Here is a 27,912-nt window from a genome sequence, read left to right as displayed (position 1 = left end):
GCTCCCAGCCTCGGTCCTGGTTCTCTGGTTCCCTGGTATCTACATCCTCATCTTATCTCCTAAATGTCAGGGACAACGTCTGATTCATGTCGCACCTCCCACGCCTCTTGGCACCGAGCACTCGCCACACTCGCTGGGTGAAGCAGAACTCGGCTCCCCTGGGGGTGGGGGCCAGCCTCTTTCCGCCTGTCTGCGGGTCTGTCTGTCCCTCTCGCGGTCTATGACTTTTCTGTCCTCTCTGCTCTCGGTGTTGATGAGGGTGGCTTCCTCCATACCCTGCACGTCGTCGCCACTCTCAATCCTCTAGACCTCAGCCTCCCCTCCTGGGAAGTGAGGCTCCTTTTGAGGCTGGGGCCAGGCAGGGGGCCCCTGGCGAGGTGAGGCGCGCTCTCTGTCTCACACACGAAGCCTGCCTGTGTGGTGGCCAGGCGCGACTCCAGGCCCGAGGAGACGTGGGAGGAGCGGACAGGGTTTCCAGAACCGCCTGTGCCAGCTGCCAGGAAGCAGGGCTGCAGCGTCCCCTCCTCCCTGAAAACAAGGTGTCTGTCTCCCGGAGGCCCTGGCTCCCTCCCTGAAGGCCCCTCCGCCCAGCCTCGGAATGGAGAAGAGGAAGGGGAAGCCACCCAGCCTGAACGGGGGTGGGGCAGTGGATATTTCCAGAGCTGGGGGTTTGTGGCCCAGGGCCAGACCAGCTGGAACCGGTGTCCTGCTGTCACTCAGCAGCTCAGCCAAACCCATCCCCCAGGAGGTGGGGACAGGGACGGAAGGAGGCTGAGCTGGCAAGAGCCTGGAACCAGCCCCACAGCATGGCAGAGGACTTAGAAGCCGTCCCTGTCTAATAGAGAGGCGGCTGAGGCCTGGGGGTGGTGTGGCTCGTCCCCTAGAGCTGAGGGCCCTTCTCAGGCCTGGGGACTCCCTCCTCCATGCTAAGCCATGAGCCACTCCAGGGCAGCGATAGGTTGCACTCTCTCCGTTCACACTAACACCAGCTCCCACAGCTTCTCAGCCATGAATCCTCAGGGGAGTCCTTAACTACACTGGGCCCTGGTGCTTCCTCCGTGGTCACTTGTAGCACAGATCTGGCCCCTCCTTGGCCCTCTCCATCCCTGACTTACCCCTTGGTGCTGCACACCAACCTACAGACCTTTGTTCTCTTGTAGGAGCACAGCTACACCCTCCTGCCCCAGGGCCTTTGCAAATGCTGTCCCTTCTATCTGGACCACTCCTCCTGCCCTTGACTCAACCCTCCTGACCCTTCAGGTCTGAGCTTCGGTGCTCCTCTCTTCACAGTGTAATGACACATTGCTGGGTTGTTTGATTCCTCTGACCTCCCCACAAGGACAGGTGTTATCTTGTTTGCTGCTGTAAACTCTGCATCACTTTTACTGCCTGGCGTAGATAGTAGGTGCTCAATAAAAAATTGCAAACGGTGTCTAAGAGCCTAGAAATTAAACAGGCTACACACCAGCCTTCAATGACAGCATCCCCTGAGGCGGGAAGGAAAGAAAAGGGGCTGGGGAGGGAAAGACCCAAGAAGGGCCCCCACATGTCTGCAGTCTTGTGGTTGAGGGGGGAGGGAGTCCACACCCAGGTGGCCTCAACACCAACTGCACCAAACACACCCTAGGTACCAGGAGAGGGCAGGACACGGGACCTCGTCGAAATTAAAAATGTTGCTTTGCAAAAAGACCCTGTGAGAGGGAAATGCAAAGGAAAACCACAGGAGCCATCACCTCGCCCCAGTTTGAACAGCCACCACCAAAAGGAAAAAAAAGAATAACACACGTTGGCAAAGACTCCAAGAAAGGGGAGGCTCCTAGCCGGCGGTGGGGATGTAAATTAGCCTCACCCAAAACAGCCAGGAGGGTCCCCAAGACGCTGAAAATAGAATCCCAGCCTCCAGCATCTGCCCCTGAGTGGGTCTGGGCTGCAGAGGAGTCAGTGCACTAAGATCCGTGTACCGCAGCCAGAGCCGAGAGGGAACCAACTTCGGCGGCCCTGGAAGGGTCAAAGATACAGTGGAACACTATTTAGCCATAAAAAGTGAAATCCTGTCATGGCCAACGGGGACAAGCCTGGAGGACACTGTGTTAGGTGAAATAACCCAGGCTCAGAGAGGCAGATGACCCCGTGTCCTCACCCACAGAGGGAGGCTGACAGGGTGGAGCTTTCAGAAGCAGAGAATGGAATGGTGGCCGCCAGAGGCTGGGAGGGGACCTGGGGTGGGGAGGAGTCGGAGTGAGGCCGGCGAGTCTGCAAAGTTAGAGCTCGGTGGGAGGAACGTGCTTTGTATAACTCAAAATAGCCAGAAGACAGGGCTTTGCCTGTTCTCACTGTGAAGAAATAATAAATATGGGCTGGGGCGCACCTGGTCATAGAGCGCCTGCCCAGTGTGCGTGAGGCCCCGCGCTCCGTAACCCACGTGGCAAAAAAAGAAAAACGAAGAAAAACAAAGAGAAAATTCATGTTTGAGGAGATAGAGATGAAAATCATCCTGATCTGATATTTGGAGTTTGTTTACATACATCAAAATATCACACAAAAAGTGTGAAATGATGTGTTTATTAAAAATAATTTTTTCCAGGTGTAGTGGTGCATGCCTGTAATCCCAGCAATTTAGGAGGCTGAGGCTGGAGGATTGCAAGTTGGAGGCCAGCTTTATCAATTTGGCTAGACGTAAGCAATTTAGTGAGACTCTATCTCAAAGTTAAAAAATAAAACAGAAAGGTCTGGTGATGTGGCTCAGTGGTAAGTGCCCCGGGTTCAATCCCAGGTGCCCCGCCCTCCAAAAAAGGAGAGATAGAGAGACATTGCCCCTAGGTGTAGTGGTGCACACCTGTAAACCCAGCCCCTTGGGAGGCTGAGGCAGGAGGATCTCCAGTTCAAGGCCAGCGTTAGCAATTTAGCAATTTAGTGAGGTCCTGTCTTAAAGTGAAAAAGGGCTGAGGGCTGGGGATGTGGCTCAAGCGGTAGCTTGCTCGCCTGGCATGCGTGCGGCCCGGGTTGGACCCTCAGCCCCACATACAAACAAAGATGTTGTGTCCGCTGAAAACTAAAAAATAAATATTAAAAAAATTCTCTCTCTCTCTAAATATGAAAAACTTCTCTCTCTCTTAAAAAAAAGGCTGGGGATCTTGCTCTATGGTAGAGCACCCCTGGGTTCAACTTCAGTACTAATAATAAATAAATAATAAAAATAGAAACAAAAAAAATTTTTAAAGGGTTGGGGATATAGCTCAGTGGTAGACTATGCCTTGGTTCAATCTCCAGTCACAAAAAAATAAAAATAAATTTTCAAATGTTCGCTACTGTTATGTATAACTAAAAAGAACAAGAACAAAAAAAAAGAAGTTTAAGATGTGGTATATTACAGAAAAGAATGGAAAGACAATACAGAGGGGGAGAAAATGTTCCACCAAGAACTACTCAGAATAACTAGATAGGCGTCTAGAACATATAAAGAATTCTCACAGAGAGAATCTCAAAACTCAGCACAGAAAAATAATCCAACTGGAACAGAGTGAGATGCGGGCAGGCTGGGCTGAGCTCTGGGCTGAGCTCCGGGTAGAACGCTGGCCCTGCGAGGGTGAGCCTGGGTCCCATCCCCAGCCCTATTTTGTATTTTATTGAGAGACAGGGTCTCCCTGAGTTGCTTAGGGCCTCGCTTCTGCTGAGGCTGGCTTTGAACTTGTGATCCTCCTGCCTCAGCCTCCCGAGCAGCGGGGATGACAGGTGTGCACCATCAACCAGACTATAATATTCTTGAGGGGACAAAACTCTACAAATGCATGGTTTCCAGGGGTGCGGCAGGGACATAAAAACTGTTAAATACAAACGACTGAAGGCCACATCATGGAACTCAGCTCCTGCACAGACCAAACTAAAAATCGAAATGGAGTCATGAAATTAAGCGGTTTATCTGACCTTCCCAGAAATTAGGATTAGAGAGATATCAAGTTAAATTTCCCAAACAGGCCAGTGTCCACGGACACTGTAATGAAGTTTTGCTGCTTCAATCCCTACACAAAAGAAGTCTCCTGAAATGACCGCAGGTTGGCTCAGGGGGTCTTTTCCTAGCCTGTCTCCCTGCCTTGGAAGGAAAGGAGTTCTGAATGGCCAGGGTGCTTTTTATTTCTCTTCATCCTTTCTTCAAGCCCCTTCATTTCTGTAACGCCCTCCTCTGCTTCAATCATCAATATATTTATTCTATTTTTTTTTTTTTTTTTTTTTTTGGTGGAATAATGTGCTGCCAAACCCTAGAATTGAACATAAGGCCGATTAAGTTCCTCCCACTAGGGCCTGGGCCTAGCTCAGGGGCGGAGCCAGTGTCTACCAAGAGCTAAGCCCTGGCTGGGTCTATCCCCCCTTCCTTCCTTCCCTCCTTCCTTCCTTCCTTCCTTCCTTCCTTCCTTGGTCTGGCAATGTTGCCAAGGCTGGCCTTAAACCACACCCACCCTGAGGGGAGCCTCCTGTGCCAGCCTCCCAAGAAGCTGGGACTATAGGTACACACCATCCAAGCCAAGGCCCTGGCTCAATCCCCAGCACTGCAAAAGAGAAAACAGGAAAAAAAAAATAGGAGACCCACTCTGATAAACCATTTGTAGTTTTTTGGATTATTATTATTATTATTATTATTATTATTATTATTATTATTATTTGTACCAGGAATTGAACCCAGGGGCATCTAGCCACTGAGCCGCATCTGCAGTCCTTTCTATTTTTTATTATGAGATAGGGTCTCATTAGGTTGCTGAGGGCCTCACTAAGTTGCTGAGGCTGGCAACCCTCCTGCCTCAGCCTCCTGAGCTGCTGGGATTACATGCAGTTTTTGATACAGTTAAAAATACACTCGGGGGCTGGGGATGTGGCTCAAGCTACCTAGCGCGCTCGCCTGGCATGCGTGCGGCCCGGGTTCGATCCTCAGCACCACATACCAACAAAGATGTGTGTCCGCCAAAAACTAAAAAATAAATATTAAAAAAAAAGAAAAAAAATACACTCAACAGACTAGTCAACAATAATTCTACTCTTACGTACTCACACAAGGGAAATGACAATTTATGTTCACACAAAACCTGTACATCAATGCAGGGTGTATTTGCTTTTGCCTAGAACCATCAACAACACAGCTCTCCTCCATCTGAGGAAAGAATCAAGGAACTGTAGAATAAATACTACTCAGCAATGAAAAATCACGGACTTCCGATTTGTGTCTCTGCTTGACAAATACCAAATGAATATTGCTAATTGAAGGAAGACAGATACAAGGGGCTACCCCCTGTATCATACACACCTATGATATTCCAAGAAAAAAGAAACTGTCAAGGACAGGGAACAAGCCTTGTGGTTGCCAAAAGCTGGGTAGGTTACAAACAGGCACAGGATTTCTAGGGATGATGGACATGTTTCCTATCTTGATTGGGATGGTGGTTATACAATTTTATGCATTTGCCTCAACCCTAAGAGCCAGGTACAGTGGTGCACACCTGTAATCCCAGAGACTAGGGAGGTTGAGGCAGGGGGATCGCAAACTTGAGGCCTGTCTCTGTACCTTTGTGAGACCCTCAGCAACTTAGCAAGACTGTGGAATGGGTTGGGATATGGCTAAGTGGTAAAGTGCCCCTGGTTCAATCCCAGTACAAAAAAATGAGAGAAAAAGTGAGATCATGTATCTTATTATAGCTTGACATCAGATCATGCAGAAAGAAAATATGTGCAATTCAATGCAAAATGCTCAAAAATAGAATGTACATTACCATGATGATGATGATGATGATGATGTGATGTCTGTTTTGCTATACTAGGGTTTGAACCCAGGGAGCTTTATCTCTGAGCTACATCCCAGCCATTTTTATTTATTTATTTATTTATTTATTTTTTAAGCCCTATCATTCTTTCTGATGGTTGAGTGGACACACAGGCACGTTAGTGAGGCCCAGGCCCACCCAGCCGGGAAGAGGTTTGGCCAGTCGTGGCAAATTCTCTTTATTTCAGTACTGGGGATTGAACCCAGGGGCGCTCTACCACTGAGCCGCGTCCCCAGCCCCTTTTATATTTTATTCATTTATTGATTCATTTTCAGTACTGGGAATTGATTCAGGGGGAACTTTACTACCGATCCCAAGCTCTTTTTAATTATGATCTACAGACAGGGTCTCACTAAATTGCTCAGGGCTTCACTAAAATACTGAAGCTGGCTTTGAACTCGCGATCCTCCTGCCTCAGCCTTCCAAGACGCTGGGATGACAGGCGTGCGCCCCCTCGCCGGCCTCCCTTGGCAACAACTTGGTGGAGGACCCCCCTCCCCACTGCACCCGAGGTGGAGGAGCTGGGTGGGGGGAGCGCCTCGCGCCTCCGCCCCTCCCTTCCTCCCTCTCCCAGGGTGGGTTCCCCCGGCCGCAGCCTGGCAATGGAATGTTGTGTCGTTGGTTGCCCAGGCAACCAGGGCCCGCTCGGCCACTGCCTCCTGGGAGTCCTGGGCGCGCGGCCGCGTTCCCAGGGCCTGGTAGGCTCCTGCAAGACTCCAGCAGGTTCAAAGACAGAGAGGCCAGCGCGGGGACGATGGCTGTGCCCTGGGAGGACTATTTCCGGCTGATCTTGCAGGAGAAGCTGTCCCAGTGAGTGTGACACAGACAGGGAGGAAGGCAGCGGTGGGCGGGTGTCCCACGCCTGCTCCCCCAGCCCCTGGGTCCCCATTGCTCTGGACAGTTCACAGTGAGAAAGAAGAAGCTGAGGTTCTCAGAGGAACCGCGACTTCCGCGAGGGCTCAGGCCATAAAGCTTTTGCCCCAGGGTGGAGAGGAAGGGAGGTGCCCCCTGGGCTGCTCCCCCTCCGGGAAACTGCCTTTTGGGGAGGAGTGCATGCATTGAGTTGGCCAGTGCCACCGAGTGTCCTAACCTCAGTCCTAGCATCTGCAAAATGGGTCGGTGGGGGTGTCCCCGATCACAGTGGGCAACCCTTGCCAAATGAAACCTTAGTCTAGCCCCTCTGGGAGAGCAGGTCACCTGGACCCTGCTACTTCTGGCCAGCTCCCTGACTGGGTCTAACAGGGTCACCCGGGAGCTCGGCCCAGGAGGGAGCTGGTCCCCCACCCCACCTGCTGGCCCCACAGCCTTCCCTCAAACACCATCCCTCGCCCACCGAGGTCACCCCCTCGGCCCTCCATCAGCCCTGCTCCCAGCTAGTGCCCTGGAGGGACCCCTTCTTCCCTCCCCAGCCCTCCCTGACCCACTGCGTTCTCTGCAGAATCTCCGGAGCTGGTCACTGGGCTCCTGCAGCTCTGCACCAAGTTTCTTCTTTTTCTTTTTTCTTTTCACAACAGCCACAGGAGATTCTTCTCTGCTCAAAGCCCCTCCTGGCTCCCATCCCACTCAGGGTCCAGCCAAAGTCCTCCCTCACCGTGACCTGCCCTGGGCACCTCTCTGCTCTCAATCCCCGCCTCCCGCCTCCTGGCTCTTCTCTCTGGCCTCACCGCCCCCCACCGACCCTTCCCTGGGGGTCTTGGCATGGCTGTCCTGGTCTCCTGACTCCCTGTCGAAGTTCCCCTGGTCTGCTGACATCTCATCTTGGGGTCTGCCATGGCCTACCAGTACTATAATTGATTAGCTTGATCTTCTGTGGCCCCAGGAGAATTCCAGCTCCTGGGGGGGGGGGGCAGGGACTTTCTTTTCTGTCTTCTTTGCAGTGGCTCCAGCACCAAGAGCAGTCCTGACACACAGCGGTGCTCAGGTCAACCCGCCCAATGAGTGAAGAATTCAGTAGCCAGTGGTGGCTGGCGGGGACATCTGGGCTCGAGGGTGGAATTGGGGAGCCGTGATTTTTGCCTCCTTGACCTCCACCTCCTTCTTGAGCCCCTCTAGGAAGACACCAGAGGAGAATGTGGACCACTTCCCACCCGTGCTGCGCCTCCTGGAGAAGAGGAAAGAGCTGGCAGCTGCAGACCGGGGTCTGCAAGCCCAGAGGGAGGTGAGCTTCTCTGGACCAGGCACGTCCCCATCCTGAGCCTTGTCTTCCTCTTCTGTCAAGAGGAGAATCAAGTGAGAGCAGTTGTGGGTGCACTGAGCACCTACTGTGTGCTGGGCATGGGGCTGGGATCTGGAGTGCCATCACAGTCCCTGCCCTCAGGAGGCTTACAGTCTAGAGAGGAAAAGAGACAAGTGACCAGATGGGGATCGTTAGGAGGGGGAGCATGGGCCGAGGCTGTGGGAGCCCAGAGGAAGCCCCTGTTTCCCTGTGGGAGTGGTCAAGGAGGACTTCCTGGAGGAAGGTCTTGGGACTAGCAGAGGGGCAAGCGGGCTTATTCAGCAAGGGGAGATGGGTTCGGGAGGTGGGGAAAGAAACAGGCAAAAGGGACCATCCTATGCAAAGACAGGGAGGCAAGGACAAAGCACAGATGCAAGTGGCCGGATGACAGTTTCAGGAGGAGAGGCTGAGACCAGGCAGGGCAGGGACACAGGCTTTCAGGCTACAGGAGGGTGTTTGGGCTTCTTCCTGGAGCGGGGGAGCGGAGGCCGGATCCGAGCAGGGACAGTGGATGGGAGGGGTTAAGTGTGAACTGAAAGCATCGGATGACTTGAATCCCCAAACTCAGAGCCACCCCGCTCCTCACCCCCAGGAGTTCCACACCACGATGACAGCCCTGGAACAGCGCTGGGCAGAGCTGGCACAGAAAGAGCAGCAGCTCAAGGGGTCCTTTGTCCGCTTTGACAAGTTCCTGCAGGTAGGTGGCGACGGCTGGGGGAGGTCACAGGGACCCACACCGTACAATCCAACAGGGGCCAGGGGTCCACACAAGTAAAAGTATGGGTTTAGTAACGCAAAAGGGACAGCCTGAGAGAAGGAGAAGGGGCGAGGGACCCAAATCTGAGATTGGGCCGAACTTGGCCCGCGGGCGGGTGTTTGTCACCCTTGGTGGCTCAGCGTGCGTATCGGGGCGAGGAGGAGACGGCGGCGAGCTCCAGCTCCGCAAGTTCCCGAGTCGCATGGGTCGCGGGTCCCGCTCCCCAGGACGCCGAGATGCGGCGCGGCCGCGCGCTGCAACGGGCGGCGGAGGAGCGACACCGCGCGGACCGCCAGGGGGCGGAGGCGCTGCGGCTGCGGACTCAGCTCCAGGAGCTGCGGCGGGAGCGCGCGCGGCTGCAGCGCCGGCTACAGAGGCTGGAGCCGTGCGCGCGCCTGCTGGAGCGAACGCTGGAAAAGCTGCCCGAGGTGAGCTGGGGAGCGCAGCCGGGGCCCAGCTCCACCGTGCAGCGACAGAATCCCCTGGCATGGACGGAGCACTAATGGAGCGCTGACTGTATGCAGGAACCATCACTTACTGAGTGCTCACTGTATACCGGTAGCACGCTTTGTTCCTGAATCATCCCCACAGACAGTAAAGTGGGTTCTGTTAGTGTCAACCCCATTTTACAGAAAGTCAACTCAGCCGATGTCACACAATTAGGCATGTGTGTGTGGCAGGTGGGGAGAATCCGGATAATCAACAGGTATCACTAATTGAATGAACCCAGGGACGAATGTTAACCAGGCAGTGAGGGTTGATGGTGGCGGTTGGAAGGTGGAGTGGGGCTCACGTCTGACACCCTGGGGCCAGCGAGGTGCGACTCCCCCCTTTCACAGTTGAGCAAATCGAGGCGCCGCTGGAGTGTTGGCGGCCCAGGCACGGAGGGCAGGGCCAAGGGAATCCCTCTCCGGTCCCAGTTCCAGGAGGTCCCAGAGCTGGTGGCTCGTTTCGACACCCTGGCAGACACGCAGGTGGCCCTGAGGCTCACGGAGCGAGAGCGGCTGGCGGAGCTGGAGGCGACGCGGGCGCAGCTGCAGCGGCTGCGGGACAGCGAGCAGGACCAGCTCCTCGCGCAGGCGCAGCGGCGAGCAGAGCTGCGGGAGCGACTGGAGTCCGCGCGGGAGCGCGCGCTGGAGTGGGTGCGGCCTGCCGGGAGGCGCGTGCCGGGCGCCACCTCTCACTCCGGAGGGGCGGGCTGGCTAACAGGGGGGTGTCAGACGTGAGAGTGCGCAACGGGGCCCCAGGGGCTGGGCTGTGGGGGCACGTGACATGCCGAGCTCCCTCCCGAGGGTGCACCTGTCTGGTGCAGGTGGATGGGGGGAAGCCCCAGCCCTTGGAGGACCCGTTCCCGCCTTAACCGGGAGCCGGGCGGGTGTATGGTCTCCAGGAATCTAAGTGGATTCAGATCCAGAACACTGCAGCCGAGAAGACCCTGCTCCTGGGCCGCGCGAGGATGTCAGCGCTCAACCTGTTCCAGACAGTGTGCCAGCACCTGAGGCAGCCACCAGCCCTGGACATTGAAGACACTGAGGGGCAGCTGGAGCAGGTGAGGCTTCCCCCGTGATGTTATGTCCTTCAGAAACACCCAGCGCCTCAAAACCCTCCCACGGCAACATCTTTTCTGGCTAAGCTTGGCGCTAGCCCCGGATGTGGGCTCCATCAGCGCCCAAGCACCCTGCCTTTCATCTGGGCTCTGACGGTGACCTTGACCTGCTGTGCAGAAGACAGCCCCATGCCCCTGGGTCTCAGGGCACCTTGTGCCGAGTGTCAGGTGCCTGCTGGACACCCCAGGTTTGTGCCCAGTCTCAGTGACACCTCTGAGACAGTGTACACTCTGACCGTCTGCTCCTGGCACGAGGGGTCTCGGCCTCTTTAGGGAGCCTGAGCACAGATTAGGCACCATACATCCTTTCAGCCCAGTGGTGTCACCAAACGTCCCTGTGGACGGAGCACACCTGGCTTCTCAAGGTTGAAGAGGCTGTAGGACACACAACATGGCCTACAAGGCCTCTTCTTTTTGCAGTACTGGGCACTGAACACAGGGCCTTGCACAGACTAGATGAGTGCTCTGCGAACACCGAGCTACATTCCTAGGCCTTTTCAAAATTCGAGATAGGGCCTCAATAAGTTGTCTAGGTCTCAAACTACCCATCCTCCTGCCTCAGTCTCCAGAGTTGCTGGGTTACAGGTGTGCACCACCACACCTGGCAACTTCATTATGCTTTTTCCATCTTTGCTGGAGGGTTCCCTTCTCAGATGCTCACTTAGGTGAGAAACCTGAGGGCAGCCCAGGGATGGTGAGTGGTGAGCTGGCCACCAACGCCCATGACAGTGGATCTATGGATTCTTAGTATTATGTTCATATTAATTACAAGAAAGGAGGGCCACCCACCTATGGAGATGAACATATCACAAACCAATGAGTATGCCCCACCCAACGAACTCCACATCCGGGACAGGGACACACAAGGAAACGTAAACTGAGTGATAAATACCACCTCTATGGTAACTTTGTTGCTCGGTTTCAGTCCTATACATAGGACACTGGGACATAACGGGTTTTAAAAAAGGGTGACATGAGGAGTGAACACCTACAGCTGGGAACGTGGACTGTCTGGGGAGGAGTTGCCCTGAACAGCCCTGGGAACCAGGTGGCTTTGCTGCTGCCCCATACTGGGGCCTCCGGCCCCCACCCCTACCTCGCAGCCTCCCAGGTGTTGTGTGTGGGGGGGAGGCTGGCCATCCACTAGAGGCTGGGATGTGCCGTGGCTGCACTCGTTCCCCAGGTGAAGCTCTTCATCCTGGACCTCTCTGCCATGCTGACCAGACATCGCCAGCCTGAGCCTGTGGCCGCCACCTCCCAGCCCTGACCCAGGTGCGTGGTGAGCGGGAGCTGAGGGACCCAGCCCTGGGAGGAGGCCCCACACTCACTAGGGGTGCAGGCTCCAGGCCGCCCTGACCTGTTTTCCCAGGAGGAAGACGGAGCCGTGCCTGCCCAGGCCGCAGTGTCTAGATGCATGTCTGGTGTGATCAAGGTGGACCAGCAAGGGGCTGCGGGCAATGTGCGGGGCACCCCCTACCCAGAGGCCACACATCCAGAGGCCTGCAGCTATGTACTCTGCCGGGGACGGGCCATCCTGAGGGGCAGCCACTGGAGGCTCCTGTCTCTCAGAACCTCAACAGGGTGACAGGAGCTCTGAGCAGGACAGAAGCAGGATGGCTCTGACCTCTCACAGCCAGAGGGCAGCAGCTGGCCTTGTGGCCCCAGCTCGCCTGTCCTGAGCCCACACAGGCAGCTGACTCCCCTCTGAGCCAATAGAGCACCCTCAGGGGACCCAGGTGGCATCACATGGGGCGTACACAAACACTCTCAACTGCCACATTAGCTGCGCGACCTGTGTCTCCCCCTCGTCTCCCCAAGAAGACTCTACACTCAGGTCGCGAAAGGTACTCAGTGTCTCCCCCTTCTAACTCCCCAAGAAAACTCTACTCTCAGGTCGAGCAGAGGTACTCAATAAAGGTTTATCATGTTGAAAACCATCACTGAGCCTGAGGCACTCAGGGCTGGGACCATGTGACCATGACCTCTGAACCCAGAACTCACAGCAGCAGCAGCAGTGACTCAGTTGCCACGTTGGGTCCTGCCTGTCTGGCTTTGCTGGCGAACTCCTACACAGGCTCCAAGGCCTAACTCCAGTGTCCCTTGGTAGAGGCAGGGGCTGCCCCTGTGGCGGGAGGCACTTCCTTCCCACAGGGCACAAGCTCCTGCAGGCAGCCCCCCAGTAGCGCGTGGGAAATGACTGCTCGTGTCCACACTGGGGCCAGGCTTCGGGCTGAGTCCTGGTCCTTACATCCTCTTCCTCATCTTGCCCTTCCTGGAGGGGGCACCCCGGCCAAAGGCGCCCTGCTGTAGCTCCCGGACCCGGCGGCGGTTGCGAGCAGAGAGCTGCTTGAGGCCCCCGCGCTGCAAGAAGCGCATCTTCTGGGCCCGGCGTCTCTGCTTCAGGATCTGCTGCTTGGTCTTGAGCTCGGAGCGTACGTGGCCTGTGGGGGCACCTGGGGCACGGGGCTGGGATGCACCTGCCAGGACATAATCGGGGGCTGAGCAGCTCCTCCCTGCCCCGTCCCTGCCCTGCTCAATGCTGTGGCCCCCAGTGGCTGGTATGCAGTGGGTACTTAACCAGGTGAGAAGGGAGAGGGAAAGAGGAGAGTCAAAGGCAGCCGGAGAGAGGGGGGAGGAGACAGAGGAGGCAGCGCTGGCAGGAGGACACCAGAGGAGTGGGCCTGCGGCCCGGGTAGGAGACAGGCAGGCCCTGGCAGCCCCAGGCACAGAGGGCAGGCAGCGGCCAGCCCCACCGGGCTGCAGAGATAAGTAGAGGCTAAGGCCACCCAAGGGAGCCTGGGACATGGTGCCAAGTTCCCCTCTCCCCAGGGCTGGATCCAGGTGGAGGGTGGCAGGCAGCTGGGCAGCCTGCGTTCAGTCCCTGTCCTCACCCCCGTTTCCCTGTTTATAAAGTAGGCACTGTCTCCTAGCCCCACAGGTCATGTGTGACATGTCGAGGACATAGCCTGTACCTCCCTAACAGTAGGCTAACCCGCAGTGTTTGGGGGCAGGGTTAGAAGGGGCCCAGCTGCAGATGAATCCCTTCAGAGCATGAGGAGGACTGAGTGGGGTCGGAGGGCAGGCAGTGGCCTCTCTGCTCCTCGGACTGCCCCAGGGCCTTGCACACAGGGGTCTGCCCCAGGGACTGCTCCATGCTGGATCATGCCAGAGTCTGTGGTCACTAAAGCCTCTGGCAGATGGAGTGGCTTCTGATCTCATCTAAGGTGGATCAAATCAACCAAGCCCCAGGTGGCCCAGGGGTATACTCGCCAGCCCTCATTTCCAGGGACATCTCCCAACCTCCCCACACCGCCTCCTCCCTGGATCAAAGCAGCCTCCTGACCGTCAGCTCTTGTAAAAAGAACTCTACAGTGTTGCCAGAGAACCCCAGTCCTGCCAGCGTCCAAGACAATCTCCCCGCGCTCGCTCCCCCAGGTCCAACCTCCAGCAGCTGAGGTTGGTGCAGGCGAGATGGCCGTGCCATGGCCATCCCAGCACCTCCCCCTGAGGTGGGCAGATCAGGGACAGGCACCGAGCGGCACAGCTCTTTCAGTGCCTGTCAGCAGGTGCTAGTGACTGGGGGAGCCCAGGTCAAGTCCACTGAAGGACTTCACAGGGGCAGTGGTTTTGAGCCCCACAATCAGCCAGCCTGGGGACAGGGTCTTGTTGGTGAGTGGGGAGTGGGAGCTCCGAGGCCTTGGCAGTGCCCACCTGGGGCTCCTCTCTGTGCTGCTTTTCCCTAACGTGACCACACCTGCTCTGTCCACCAGCGTGCTCACCTTCCCCACCCTGCTACTCACCTTGGCCACGCCCTCGCTTCCCACCTCTTCGGGCTGGACCTCGCCCATAAAATGTCCCTTCTTCCTCTGAGTCACGATCATCAATTTTCTGTTTCTGTTTCCACTTTTGGTAGCTGGGAAGGCATGTTAAGGAAACTTCACATGGTACCCTACTGCCCACTACAGCGGACACAAGCCCCGCTTATAGAAGCCGGGGCGCAAAACCATGTGGCCCCGCCCCAGCAGGTACAGGTCCCTGGCACAGGAGGCCTCCAGGAAGCAGCCCCTACCCTGGCCCTTCTCCACCCTTGGCCTGGCCCCCAGCAAGTATAGGCCCTTGGCACAGGAGACCCCCTGAAAAAGCAGCCCGACCCGCCCCTCCCCTCCCCTGGCCCCTCCCTCCCCTGGCCCCGCCCCAGCAGGTACAGGCCCCTGGCACAGGAGGCCCCCAAGGAAGCAGCCCGCCCCGCCCCGCCCCTCTGGATACAGGTCCCGCTTGTAGGAGCTGCTGATGTAGCGGCCGCTCTCGGTCTTGATCTTCTTTTTGTCCTCCTGTCCTGACTGTCCCACAAACCGCTTCTTCTTCCGGTCCCTGGTAGAGGAGTTAGTGGGGCTGCCATGAGGGAGATGGCCTGGGATGCCCAGGTTCCCTGTGGGGCCTGTTCCCTCACTGGGACCCCTGCATGGGCCCTGGGCCATCAAAGGAAAGCAGTGCTGCCACGCCCAGGGCCCAGAAGGTGCTCTGCCCACCTCACCTCACCTTTCCCTGGCAGCCCAGGTCTCAAAGGGGGTTGGGGGGTCAGAGGACTGGCATCGGCACTGCAGTGGGGGTTGGGGTCCTCCTGGAAGGTTCCAGTCCCCACCTACCAGTTCCTGGCTTTGTGACCCAGGTAGAGTGGCACTGAGAGACCTCATGAGCAAAACTGGTCATAAGCCTGTCAGGAGAGCTGGCAAGAAGAACCCTGCAGTGTGCGACCAGATCACCGGCAAGCAGGCAAGGAAGGGGCACAGACAGGAGCCCCCAGCAGACAGGCCCCCCAGTGGGCACGCCCACTTGCACTCACCACTTGAGCTGCTGCTGGCCTCTGGTCAGGTTCTGCGCTTCGTCCCCCATCAGGTCCAGGACGGCACCAGCCACCTGCTGCTCGAAGGCTCCCCCAATCCCACCGACACTCAGCCTGAAAGGAGGGTGTGCAAGGTAAGGGGGGATGGCGTGGCCCAGAGGGTCCCGGTGCCCACCCAAGACCCAGCTGGCCACTCACCCCCGCTCGCTGTCGAAGTCCTTGGGCCGGTAGGGGACGTAGAACTCCTGGTCCCGCTGCTGGGCCTCCGCCCTCCGTCTCTTGGCTCCTCCGTGAGGTGCTGGCCTCTGCCGCTTCTGGCCCACGACCTCTGTGAAGACATGCTGCAGGCAGGAGGCCCAGCGTCACCACTGTGGCCCCTGGGGAGCCACTATGGCTCTCCACATCCACTGCCCAGCCAGAGCTCAGGGTCCAGAGCTTCCAGGGGCTTTACAAATCTGGCTTTCCCATTTTGGGGGTACTGGGGATGGAATGCAGAGGTGCTTCACCACCGAGCCACATCCTAAGTCCTTTTTATTTTTTATTTTGAGACAGGGTCTCCTTAAGTCGCTGGGAACCTCACCAAGTCGCTGGCTTTGAATTGATCCTCCTGCCTCAGACTCCCAAGCTGCTGGGCCTACAGTCATGGGCCACTGTGCCCAGCATGGCTTTCCCATTCATTAGCTGGTGAACAGGTCTCCCGTGGAACCCATTTCCCCATCTGCACGAACAGCATAACCCCTGCCTTGGCCATCAGAGGCAGGACGGATGAGGAGGCAGCGTGCCAACTCTGAGACCCTCATTCTAGTCCCAGCTTGGCCCCCAAACTGTCTCTGCGCCGGGGCTTGTTCCACACAAGGACTCACTGGGGCCTTCAGCTATGCCTGTGCCTACCAAACCCTCCACCAGCGGGACCAGAGAGAGAAACAGGTGCTGTCACCATCCAGGGACCTTCTGCCAGGCAAGTGGGACACTTCAGGACCCGTCATGATCCTCCAGCTGCCTTTCAGAGGTCACTATCTGATGCTGCTCCTATCACCTGGCTGCTGCCCACATCCCTCCTCTGCCCCTTCCAACCTGCCTGAGCCTCAGCCTGGAACCCACGATGACCCACCCACAGCGCCTCAGGGCTAGGGCAGGCGCGGTGGCTGCTCACCACAAGCCCTGGGCCCTCCCGCTCCTCCGACCGGGCAGTGGCGCCCTCCCTCTGGTCTGTCCTCCCTCGGGCGTGGAGGCCCAAGGCCTCACTGCTGGGTCTGACATGTCTGACCCCCGACCCCCAAGTGATTGTGCTCTGCAGACGCTGAGCCTGGGCCCCGGGCTTTAGAGGACAGAGATGGGCGCCCCCCCAAGGAGGGCCCAAAGCCCCAAGGACAGCCCTGTGGGCTGCTGGGACATCACCACCCCTCCCCCAGCCCCAGCTCCAGGGCCCCAGATGGCGCCCGTACCTCTACATCCTCTCCCTCGACCTCCTCTTCCTTCTCGGGCTGCTCCTGAGGTGCAGGGCAGCGCTGGGAGGGGCCAGCCAGACCTTTCTGATGTTCCTGACGCTCTTTTCGTCCCTGCTGGAAGCTGGCTATGGCTTTGCGGTCCTTTTGCCGCTTGGCACGCATCACCTGGCTACTCAGGTCCCGGCTGGAGGCATTGATCTCAAAGATGGTCTGTGCAGGGGACACCAAGTCGGTTGCCTATGGGCCCCCTACCCACTCTCGCCAGCTGGGTGAGCCCTCTGTGGACATCCCTCCCGGTGGCTAGATAGGCACCCTGGTTAACTGCATTTCACAGTGAGAGAGGAGGCCCAGGGCAGGTGAGTAACTTGCCCCAGGTCACACAGCTAGGGAAAGCCAAAGCTTGGCTGTCAACCCCAGTCCATCTAGACCCCAAGTCGGTGCGCCCCACGGGCACTCTGCAGCTCTGTGTGCTGCTGGCTGGCAGGCCGCCTGCCACCTTCCCTGCTTTTGTGCACCCCACTCCAGGTACACAAGGTGGGGTGTCCAGGGAAAGCAAGGGGGAGGAAGGGAGGTGGGCTGGGGAAGGCGAGCGTCTAGGCGGGAGTAGGCCAAGGGCCCATCACTCCCACTGTGAGCCTCAGTCACCTCTGGAGGTGGGGGACGCAGCTGCCCCACAGGGCCTGCAGTGGCCTAGCAGGGTCCGGACTGAGGGCGTCTCTGGGAGCCGACCAGCCAGGGCTGAGGGCTGGGAAACCCCAAGCGCAGATGGACCCTGCCGCAGGGTCTCCCAGGGGCCAGTGATCCTGGTCCTGGCAGGACCTGCGTGCCCCGCCCCCCTCACTCACTGAGCGTGCGCGGTAGCTCCTGATGCCATCCACCAGCCTCAGCCGCTGCAGCTCCCCCTCCTCGAAGCGCGCACCTATCAGGGAGAGGGCTTGAGGACCAGGCTGCGGGGCTGGGCTGCCGCCTGCCGTGCCCCCCTCACCTCCGGGGCGGGACTCACTGAAGAGGGGGTGCAGGCCCAGCCCCGCCACGTCCAGCTCCTTGGCCCTCTTGATGGACTCGGGCGACGGTGCTGGCCGCGAGCGCACGTACTGCTGCTGGGCGTTGTCTGCCACGCGGCCCAGGCTCCGCAGCTCCAGGGACGCCTCCAGGGTGCTCCTCAGGCCGCAGTCCTCGTCGTCCACCACACTCTGCGGCACCCTGCCCAGAACGCCGTCGGTGCCCGCAGCACCTGCCAACCCACAGGGTACGCTGAGGGGCAAGCTGGTGGCCCACCTGCCCAGGCCCTGCGCGCCCCCCCAGGCCCTCCAGCGGTCACTGTTAGAGCAGCTGCCACAGCAGACTTGACTGCGCCAGAACAGGAACCAGCACGGGCCGGAGGCGACTGCTGTGTGTGTAGATGAAGTCCCAGCAGAGCGGCCGCCATTACTGACGCACTGACCGCGGCTCTGCGAGCACTGGGGGTCAGGTGCGGTCCTCTCCTGGGGTCAGATCCAGCCTGCCGCCTCCCAAGGCCAGCACAGGGCGCCCACCTACATGCACCATGGACCACGGACCCTCCGTGCTGCCCCGGCCTCCCCTCACCTGAAGGCTCCTGGTGGGGTGGCGCCAGGGCCAGGGAGCGGCCCAGGAACAGGTGCAGGTCCAGCAGGTAGGGAACCTCGTCTGGGGCCACCAGGGAGTAGGCTGTGCCACTTCGGCCAGCGCGGGCCACACGGCCTGAAGAGGAGATGGTGGTTCAAGCACAACAGCCACTCGCAGTCGCTAAAAGGGTGAAGTGTGTTACAAATATTCTATGGGGACGGAGGAAAGGACATGGTGACAGCTTTGTTACCAGAGAGCAACAGGAACAGCGATGGGGGGTCTCTGAAAGGACTACAGGGTTCCATGCCCACTTTGTCACCCGGCTGCCACCTGGCCAGCTAGTCACCCCCCTGGCCTCCGTCTCCCCACCTGTGAAGGCACCGTCACCCATACAGGCCAAGCAGCACACAAGGGACATGGCGCCTGTGCCAGCCTCCCAACATGAGTGGGGACTGGACCGTGTCCCCAGCCATGCTGAAGTCCCCATGGTCAGTGCCCCAAATGTGGCCTCCACGGGACACAGTGGCACTGCTGCTCTAACTACTTAAAACAAGGACGTGCAAGGAGGGTGGGCCCTCCATCCCAGGGGACAGCTGGTACTCTGTAACGGCGACCCAAGCACACGGACACGCTGTGACTTTTGTGACAAAGAGGTTAGGCGGGGCTGGGGTAGAGCAAAGCCCTGGGGAAAGGTTAACGGAGCAGGTGGCCAGGCAGGGCCGAAGGGAGACAGCCCAGATCTCAGCCCAACAAAGCGGCAGGGACCTGTGTAGGACGGACAGGTAGAGACGGCCCCTGGGGTAGCCAAGGACATGGAGTCTCAGGGAGGGGACCCCGAGGAGACTGAAAGGCCATGCTGTCAAGTGCTACAGCAAGAGAAAGACACAGCCCAGGATAGGGCGAATGGCTTCTGCAGAAGCAGAGCCGCGCTTCCCAGCAGGACCTGCCCGCCTGTGTCCCCACGCCCCGGCTCCCAGCAGGCCTGGTGCCTGGCTGCTCACCCACGCGGTGCAGGAAGAGCTTGCCCTTGGCGGGGAAGCTGTAGTTGATGACGTTGTCCAGCAGCGGGATGTCCAGGCCCCGGGCGGCCAGGTCGGTCACGATGAGGGCAGAGCACTTGCCATGTGTGAACCTGGCCAGGTTGATCTTGCGGGCCGTCTGGTCCAGGGCGCTGTAGATGTGGGCGCAGCTGACCCGCTGGGCCGTCAGCAGCTGCTCGGAGGAGGCAGGAGGGAGGTGAGGGAGGTGAAGGAGGCTCTGGGCGGGGGGCCGGGCAGGGCACCATGTGCAGAGGCCAGCCTGGCCGGCCCGCAGCCTGGCACCCCCGGCTTGAAACCTGGCTCTGCTCAGTGACCCCAACATGGAACCCTCACCAGTATCACTTCTGGCCGGCCCCTGCTCAGGTGGCGGGCACAGAGGGCTCCCTCTGGAGGCAGCCAGCACTGACCGGGACAGCCTGGGCTGGCCCTTTCTGGGCCTCCCTGCCCTGGGCTGAGGGGAAAGCCGCGCTGCTCACGGAGGCCCTGTTCTGAGGACTGAGCCCACGGCACTGTGTGCAGAAGAGCCCGGAACCCAGCAGGCAGGTGACCGTCACTGTTCTCTAAGAACTGCTGTTGGCCTCATGCATGGGTGACCCCAGCTGCACAGGGGAGGCTGAGCGAGGGGATCAGGAGCCGCGTCCTGGGACAACAGGGCCAGATGTGCTGAGGGGCAGGAGGCAGTGAGGGGCTGGGCAGGGCCCGCGGCCTCCTGGGTGACTGGGACTCCGTAGACAGGGTCACGCTGGTACCCATGTTTGACACAAGCCACGGAACTGCCTGTACTCCCAGGGCACCCTGTACCCCCATGGGTGTGAACTGTGCCTGACGCAGTGCAGGCAGACACCCGGCTGCAGAGTGACAGGATGGCAGGGAGATGGCTCACAGCAGCCTTGACAGAGGGGAAAGCAGACGGATGGAGCCAGGCCAGGGGCTGTGAACAGCTGTGCCCAGGCCGCCAGGACCCGGGGCGACCACACTAGACTTTCTGTGTGCTCAGGATCGGCTCAGGGAAGAGAGAGCCCTGCCCTCCCTGCAGCCCCGGCCCCGCGCCCTCTGGTGGCCACACTGAGAAGAGCAGGTCCAGGCTCAGGAGGAAGATGGCGATGCTCCCTTCCCCACCCGGTGGCACACCAGGCCCACTCACCTCCGTGAGGTACTCGGCGTGGTGCTTGGTGGCCACGAACACTACCGTCTGGTCCTGGGGCCTAACGACGTTGCGCAGCAGGTGCAGCAGCACTGCGGCCTTGGTGTCCTCGCGCACCAGGAGGAAGGAGGTCTGCGGGGAGAGGGAGCTGGTGGGCTCTCTGTGGCCACGAGCCTACCAGGTCCCCCCCCCCGCCCCCCCCAAGGCCACGGGTCTGAGCAAGGGGCCCGCTGTGGCCTCACCTTGAGCTGCTCGTTCAGCTTGGCGTCCACGTCCAGCCGGATGAGCACGGGCTCTGTGAGGCCTGTGGGGGCACAGGGGAGACGGGGTCACCGAGGGCCGGGACAAACAACTTAGGGCCCGGACAAACAACTTCGCCCCGAGTCCAGAGCCACCCCTGCCACTCACCTGCCCGGGCAAACTCCACCAGCAGCTTAGGCAGCGTGGCAGAGAACAGCACCGTCTGGTGCCCCCCGGGGAGGCGGCCGATGATCTCCTGCAGCTGCTCCGCAAACCCCATTTCAAAGAGCCTGGAGGGGAGGGGGGCACAGGGCGCTGGGGGGGTCCACCTGGAGCTCCCAGCCAACCCGCCACCTTCACGGCCACAGCCTCCCCACCTATGCTGACATCCAACTCTCATGTTTAACTCAACTTGCTCTTTCCTTAAGGCACAACCTCAGCCTAAGTGACAATGACCTTGAAATTCTCACCCTATTGCCAGTGTCCTGAGCCCCACGCAGGGGTCGGTACCCACAAGTCTCCACCTTTCTTCCCCAGGGCACCCTGCGCGTGCTGTTCCTCCCTCCTGAGGCAGCCCAGGGTCACCCATGATTTGACCAAGTTCGCAAAGCTGAAGAAACAGTGGGGCTGGGTCCCATCTTTATGTCCATGCTCTCCACTCTTTTGCAATTTTTAATCTCTTTGAAAACATGTGCTAGACCTTAATTATTCTTTTTAATATTCTTAAAATGTAAAACTAAAAAATATTGGTCCAAAGTGCCCCAGATGAGCTCCGGCACGTCCTGTGATCTGCAGCCCATGTCTGGAGACTGTGGCCATGTAGGTCTCTCTGGATAGAGCCCTCCCCCTGGCTGGCCAGCCCCGCCCTCTCCTTCCTAGCTGGGGGCAGCCGCAACAGTGCTGGGGGCAACTGCAGCCTCACCTGTCGGCTTCATCGAAAACCACGTACTCCACGCTCTGCAGCTTCAGGCTCATCTCCACAGCCACATGCACCAACCGCCCAGGGGTGGCGATGATTCTGGAAGGGGATCACAGGCAAGGTCACCCCAGTCAGGCCACCACCACAGTCCCCTGCCACCCACCAGCCACTGGCATCAGCTCGGGTCTACCAACTCACATGTCAGGATTTTCATGCAGAGCTGCGAACTGGTCTTCCATTCTGGGGAGAAGAGAGTCCGGTTGACAGAAGAGTCTCTGCCCTTTGCCGTAACCAAACACCCAGCGAGTCCCCACACCCTTTCCCAGGGACACAGATCCTAGACTTGCAACTGGGGAAAGGCTACCACTGAGATGCTAGGCAAAGGCATGGCCTAGACCAAAGGTACCAGCTGAGATGTACAAACAGCTCCAGAAAATACAGGCTCGCCTTCAGAACCCGCCTTTTCCCCACCGCAACTCGAGACAGCCCAGGACTGCTTCTAACCCACGGTGCTGCCCAGCAGCTAACCCTGGTACTGCCACTTCAACCAGAACCCAGGTGCCCGACTGTGCCTGTCCTTAAGCCTCTGGGGCATGAATCTCAAGGTCAGTCCTCCTCTACAGTTTTCATGGGGCACCTGAAGGAGTCAGGATCCTGGGACAGGCACAGCTTAGGAAGGCTGATCCTTCCCTCAGTCACAGACAGGAGAGAGAAAACCCTGTGTGGTGCCATGGACTCGCTGTAATCCCTGCAGCTCGGGGAGGCTGAGGGAAGGATCTCGAGTTCAAAGCCAGCCTCAGAAACTCAGAGAGGCCCTGAGCGACTCAGTGAGGCCCTGTCTCTAAACACAGAACGAAGAAGGCTGGAATGTTGCTCAGTGGTTAAGAGCCCCTGAGTCCAATCTCTGGTACCAAAACAAAATAAAATCAAATTAAATTTCACTGAAGGGAAACTCAGACTTGAGAGCAACCATAACAGCAGCTTCCCGAGGGCAGAACGCAGGGGCTGCCTGGAGGAGACACTGCACAGAGGCAGGAGAATGGACCGAGCCCAGCTCTACTGCAGAATCTCCTCACGGCCCTGGGCCCTTCACCTCTGAGCTGGCCTCTATGACAGGTGTAGCACCTTCTCCCTGGGGGAGGCAGCACCCAAGGAATGACACACCTGGCAGTGAGCCGCTGCTCCCAGGCCTCCATTTTTCCTTTGGGTTCTGGAGATTAAACTCGGGGACATCCAATCACTGAGCTACATCCCCAGCCCTATTTGGTATTACAGGGTCTCACTTTGAACTCTCGATCCTCTGGCCTCAGCCTCCCCAGCTGCTGGGACAACAGGAGTACCCCTTGCACCCGCCTGGGTCAGGCCTTCATTTTTCACATGCTGCTTTGAATCGACCCTCAGCACGGCACCCACACCACCCAGGGCTGGGAGCCAGGAGACTCGGGAACCTCAGGACCGGCCTGAGCTGCGGCCGGTGCGCCTGCACATGTGAGTTGGTCTGAACGTGCAGAAAAGCTGCCATTCGACTGAGCAGCAGGGGCTCAGTCAATCCAGCGTCCTGGAGCACAGGGGCACGTGGGCACGCTGGTGACTGTGGCGCAGGGGGACCAGGGCATGGGGTGAGGGAGTCCTTACTTGTCCCCACCCAGGATCAGGGCAGTCTTGAGGCCAGTGAACTTGCCCAGCTGTGGAGAGGGAAAGGAAAGAAAGAAATTGCTTGAGAGAGTGACACCAGAGGACCCACCCCGCTCACGTCCCCGGGGACCCAGGTCAGCACCAGCTGTAGACCTCACCCCAACGCACCTCCTTAGTGAACTTCATGGTCTGCAGGGCCAGCTCCCGAGTGGGCGAGAGGATGAGGGCGCGGGCCCCGGTCTGGGCGCTGCGGGCCTTGAGCCGCTCGAACATGGGGAGCAGGAAGCAGGCTGTCTTGCCGCTGCCGGTCCGGGCCATGGCCACCACGTCCTTGCCATCCAGGATCACTGGGATGGTCTGCAGACACAGGCGAGTGGCGGGGTGGTCAGTTCCCGCCCAATCCAGTGGGGAGTGGGCCCAGGAGGGACTCTCAGCGATGGGCAGGGCCTGTCGCAGCCCTGATGGCATTCCTGCAGACACCCGCCTGCCTCCTTGGACCAGCCTTCTTCAGGGTGGGCTCGGTCCCACCTCCTCCTAGGCCTCCTCCTCAGGACCCAGGGAAAGTCGCCCAGGAGCTAACAGCGGAGGACCAGTGATGATGGGTCCTGTGGGTGGCACGGCAGGCTTGGCAATCCTAGGGGGCATGACCCAGGGCCAGCCTCTACTCTGCTGGCCCTACGTCCTCCATCTGTGAAATGGGTAAGCTAGAGAACAGGGGGCAAGATCTGTGACCCTGGGACAAGGGGTGGCCTTCACATGGCCAGAGAGGAGGGCAAAGCCACGAGCCCCCTCCCAGCCCTTACCTTCCTCTGGATGGGCGTCGGCACCTTGTAGCCCTTCTTCATGATGCCCTTGAACACAGGGTAGCTCAGGCCTGCAGGAGACGGGGACAGTCAGGGCTGGAGCGGCCCCGGAGGGCACAGAACAACCTACAAGACAGATGACTGCTTCACGGACAGACAGATACCCAGGAAAAGACATCAGCAAGGCAGAATCTTAAAGAGTAAATGAGACTTAACAGGCAAGTCTGCCAGGTGCAGGGGGGGGGGCGCACACCTGTAATCCCAGGTGCTGGGGAGACTGAGGCAGGAGGATCGCAAATTTGAGAATAGTCTTAGCAACCCAGCAAGACCCTGACTCAAAAAATAGAAAAGGGCTGGGGATGTGGCTCAGTGGTAAAGCCCCCAAGCACCAGGTTCAATCCTCAGTGTGTGTGTGGGGGGGTGTCTGCAAACTGCAGTGGACACAGCTCATGCGGATGCCGGTGTGAGCCCACTCATAATGCCAAGAGCTGACAAGGGTCTCCGAAGGCGCCTGTGTGATGTGATCATGGGCACCATGAGAGGATGTGGGGTTTGCTTCAGAATCGCCAGGCTGGTGAGGAGGTAAGTGTTGAAGTCAGTTGAAGCTAGGTGACGGATATGTGACACTCGCTGTATTGTATTTTTCGTTCAAAATTCTAATTAAAAAAAAAAAAACATAAAAAAGATGCTAAGGGACAAGGGCCCAGGACAGGCGCAGCGCAGGTGTTGAGAAGTGAAGCTCGGGTGCTGGAGAGGAGGTTTGGGGCCCAGGAGGGTGTGGGCTGGGGGAGCTGGTGCCCTTGAGATTCGAGAGCACAGCTCCAGCAGCTTGTGTCCCATCTTTCATCTTTGGGATTCAGAAAGGTACACAAGACCCTGTTTTGGCTCTCCTTTGGTCACTGATGACATTTAGCACATTGTTGTTGAGCTCAGCGGCAGTGTGGACGGCCTTTGTGAACTGACCATCCATTCTCTTCACCCACTTCTCCCTCAGGATGCTTTCTTACTGATTCATAAGTTCTTTGTACACTAGGGCTGATGACCCTTTGTCCCATAGCTTGCAAATTTATTCCTGACAGAGCATTTATTTTAGTGCTTTCTGGCATACACGTATCTAACCAAAAGAAATCAAATTACATGATTCAGGTCACACTTGGAAAGTTGTCCTTTCTTAAGGTTTTATATGTATATAATATTACATATATATATGGTTGTGATTTTTTTTTCCATACCAGGGATTGAACCCAGGGACACTCAACCACTGAGCCACACCCTGGCCTTTTTTGTATTTTATTTAGAAAGAGGGCCTTGCTGAGTTGCTAGAGCCTTATCAAACCACCCCCTTTTTTATATCTTTATTTTGTTTATTTATTGAGGGTTTTTTTTTTAATGTGGTGCTGGGGATCGAACTCAGTGTCTCAAGCTTGCGAGGCAAGCACTCTACCACTGAGCCCCAGCCCCAGCCCTCACCCTTTGTATCCCTTACTCTGAGACAGGGTCTCACTAAGTCGCTGAGGCTGGCTTTGAGTCTGCGATCCTCCTGCCTCGGTCTCCTGAACTGGGACTTATAGGTGTGTGCCACTGCACCTGACTGGATTATGAACATATTGATCTTGATGTCACATCCTTGCCCCAGCAGCTAAAGGTTTTCAGGGATAGAAGGGTTCAGCTTTGTTTCTGCTACAGGTGCTCTGCCACCTTCCCCGCCTCTGCTCCCCTGCCATGCCATGCTGTCACACAGCAAACCCTCTGCTGTCTGGCTGTGCCTGCACCGTGTCACTGTTTCTGGGGCTTGTTCTGCATGCTTTCTCCTTGCTTCAGGCCTGTTGTCCCCAGAAGACCCTGAAGGCCTTGGTCTCCAGGTCTGCTGTGCTAGTCCACCTAACCCCTGGCACAGTGCTGGGCCAAAAGCAGACCCTGCAGCTCAGTGCAGAGGGCAGATGACCTGCTACTGCTGCTCCCTGAAGCCCTGGATGCTCCAGGGGCACACCCACCCATGGACTGGAAGCCTCCAGACTTCTTCTTCTTCTTGTTCTGGGCTCGCACCATCTCTCGGGTGTCTGGTTCCACATCTGAGGTGCACTCTGAGGTGGGAAAGGTAGGCAGGGGCCTGCCAGGTCCCAGCTGGGAGAAGAGAACAGACCAGGCACAATCACTCCAAGCAGTCAGACCCTGGAGGCAGAGGGGGCTGCCCACGGCCTGTCTCCCCACCTCCATCAATTTCTCACTAACAGGTCGTCCTCAGCTGAGCCAGAACACAGCATGGGTGCCCAGTGGCTCTGCAGACACCCTGCCTGGGGCCCAATTCCAACTCTGTCTCCGTCTTGTACAGACTGTGAGCTAAGAATGTTTTTCACATATTAAAGGATTACATTTAAAAAAAAAAAAAGGTCAAAGAACACCAGGAATTCATACAGTCCCACAAAGCCTAAGATTTGTCACATGGCCCTTACCAGGGACAGTCTGTCATGAAAAGGTGAGCAAGATATCCGGAACCACAAGCGCCTGCCACACTGACTGCATGAGTGGCATATATGGACACAGTGTAGTTATCTTTTCAATAATTTTTGGAGCACATATAATCACCTGCCTTCCACACAGTGGGGGCACAGAGAGGTTAAGCAACTTCTCCTGCATCCCACAGCTCGTGCAGGGCTGGGCCACAGCAAAACCCCTGGTGCTCCAACACAGTCTGACTCCTCCTCTGCACTCACCACCTATGCTGCCTGCATCCTCACTGCCTCTAGCAATTTCTTGGCACCCACTGGAGCACCTACTTAGTGCCAGGCGCTGGCCGGGCTGGGAAAATGGAATGAGGCCTTATCCCAGCCCTACCCGGGTGCAGTCTTTTCACTTCATATAAATGCCCATTTATTCATCACCATACCCGGGGCCTACTCCGTGCCAGGCACAGCTGGGCACCGGACTGTGGAGAGCAACGGGCAGCAGCTCTTCTGGCAGCTTGGTGTCCACACTCATTTGCATTCATTTGGCACTCGGTAGTGGAATGCCACAGGCCTTCGAGCCAGATCACCCGAGTTTGAGTGCGGGCTGCGCTCACTCTAGCTCTGTGATCCTAGTCAAGTTTTTTAACCTTTGGAGGCCTCAGTTTCCTCCTTGGGAAAATAGGGATTCCAATAGTTAGCCATAAGCGGGGGTGAGGCTCGTATAGCTCTCAGCTCGGGGCCTGAGACATAGTAAATGGTCAACAAACACGAAATGAGCTTGTTTTTAGTTTCCCAGCGGCCCGGGGGCGTCAATGTCTCAAGCTACTTGGGTCTGGCATCCCCTTAATTCAATTTCCCAAGACCGTCCCAAACTTTGTCAGACCTTCCGCACCCGCACTTTTCATTGGACGACTGGGAATGGGGATCCGCCCCCTGGGCCGAGATAGCCAATGAGGAACGCGCGACCCAGGGCCGGCTGCAAGGCCCGAAGGCCGGGGCGACAAAGGAGCGGGGCTACGGCCGCGGGTCGCGACTGAGCCCGACTGCCGCCCGTGTGCCCCGGCGGGCGACCCTGAGCCCCGTCCTGGAGCGACAGACCCCCTCCCCGCGCCTCCCGGGGCGACTGCTGCCGTGAGGCGCTGCCTGGAATCGCCCCGCGAGCGCCAGCCGCACGCTCCTACCTTCCCCGCCCGGGCATCATCTTCCGCCCGAATCTCAAACTCGCCGTCCTCCGAGTCGCTGTCGCGGGCCTGGGAGGCCGCGCCCCGGCGCCTTCGGAGCCCCTTCTTCTTCCTCCACTGGGCCATGGCAGCTGGCGACCGAGGCCCGGCCGCAGCGCGCTTGCCGGCCGCCATGCGGGCCCGGCGCTCCGAACCCGGAAGGGGGCGGAGCCTGTGGGACGTACCAACTGCGCGGGGCGG

The 27,912-nt window shown here is 58.1% G+C and overlaps 2 protein-coding genes across 2 annotated transcripts; one reads left to right on the top strand and one right to left on the bottom strand.

Annotated features, from left to right (window-relative positions):
* The first annotated feature begins 6,561 nt into the window (after window positions 1-6,561).
* Cfap73 (cilia and flagella associated protein 73) lies at window positions 6,562-12,250 on the top strand. Its single transcript, XM_026412056.2, has 7 exons — window positions 6,562-6,617; window positions 7,860-7,965; window positions 8,615-8,719; window positions 9,007-9,207; window positions 9,700-9,921; window positions 10,170-10,328; window positions 11,569-12,250. The coding sequence occupies exons 1-7, from the start codon at window positions 6,562-6,564 to the stop codon at window positions 11,650-11,652; spliced, it is 933 nt and encodes a 310-aa protein (XP_026267841.2). The 3' UTR covers window positions 11,653-12,250.
* Window positions 12,251-12,284: 34 nt separating this feature from the next.
* Window positions 12,285-27,879, bottom strand: Ddx54 (DEAD-box helicase 54). Its single transcript, XM_026412055.2, has 20 exons — window positions 27,673-27,879; window positions 26,039-26,168; window positions 24,045-24,115; window positions 23,410-23,598; window positions 23,242-23,291; window positions 21,805-21,846; window positions 21,610-21,705; window positions 20,856-20,977; window positions 20,690-20,751; window positions 20,448-20,579; window positions 19,265-19,475; window positions 18,264-18,398; window positions 17,680-17,910; window positions 17,522-17,595; window positions 16,674-16,886; window positions 15,427-15,569; window positions 15,229-15,342; window positions 14,652-14,756; window positions 14,186-14,298; window positions 12,285-12,862 (listed from the first exon to the last, which is right to left on the bottom strand). The coding sequence occupies exons 1-20, from the start codon at window positions 27,844-27,846 to the stop codon at window positions 12,630-12,632; spliced, it is 2,640 nt and encodes an 879-aa protein (XP_026267840.2). The 5' UTR covers window positions 27,847-27,879; the 3' UTR covers window positions 12,285-12,629.
* Window positions 27,880-27,912: the final 33 nt, after the last annotated feature.

The sequence above is a fragment of the Urocitellus parryii genome, chromosome 3 (assembly GCF_045843805.1).
Source record: "Urocitellus parryii isolate mUroPar1 chromosome 3, mUroPar1.hap1, whole genome shotgun sequence".
NCBI lineage: Eukaryota > Metazoa > Chordata > Mammalia > Rodentia > Sciuridae > Urocitellus > Urocitellus parryii.
This window is presented reverse-complemented; position numbering and strand designations above follow the sequence as displayed.

Bases quoted from the DNA above. Each gene is read 5' to 3' on its own strand.
- Cfap73 (XM_026412056.2), top strand. From the start codon at position 6,562: ATGGCTGTGCCCTGGGAGGACTATTTCCGGCTGATCTTGCAGGAGAAG. The intron at 8,720-9,006 runs GTAGGTGGCGAC...CCCGCTCCCCAG, and splicing joins GCTTTGACAAGTTCCTGCAG to GACGCCGAGATGCGGCGCGG. The intron at 10,329-11,568 runs GTGAGGCTTCCC...CTCGTTCCCCAG, and splicing joins CTGAGGGGCAGCTGGAGCAG to GTGAAGCTCTTCATCCTGGA.
- Ddx54 (XM_026412055.2), bottom strand. From the start codon at position 27,846: ATGGCGGCCGGCAAGCGCGCTGCGGCCGGGCCTCGGTCGCCAGCTGCC. The intron at 23,292-23,409 runs GTGCGTTGGGGT...CCCTCTCCACAG, and splicing joins CCATGAAGTTCACTAAGGAG to CTGGGCAAGTTCACTGGCCT. The intron at 20,580-20,689 runs GTGAGGCCACAG...CTCTCCCCGCAG, and splicing joins AGCTGAACGAGCAGCTCAAG to ACCTCCTTCCTCCTGGTGCG.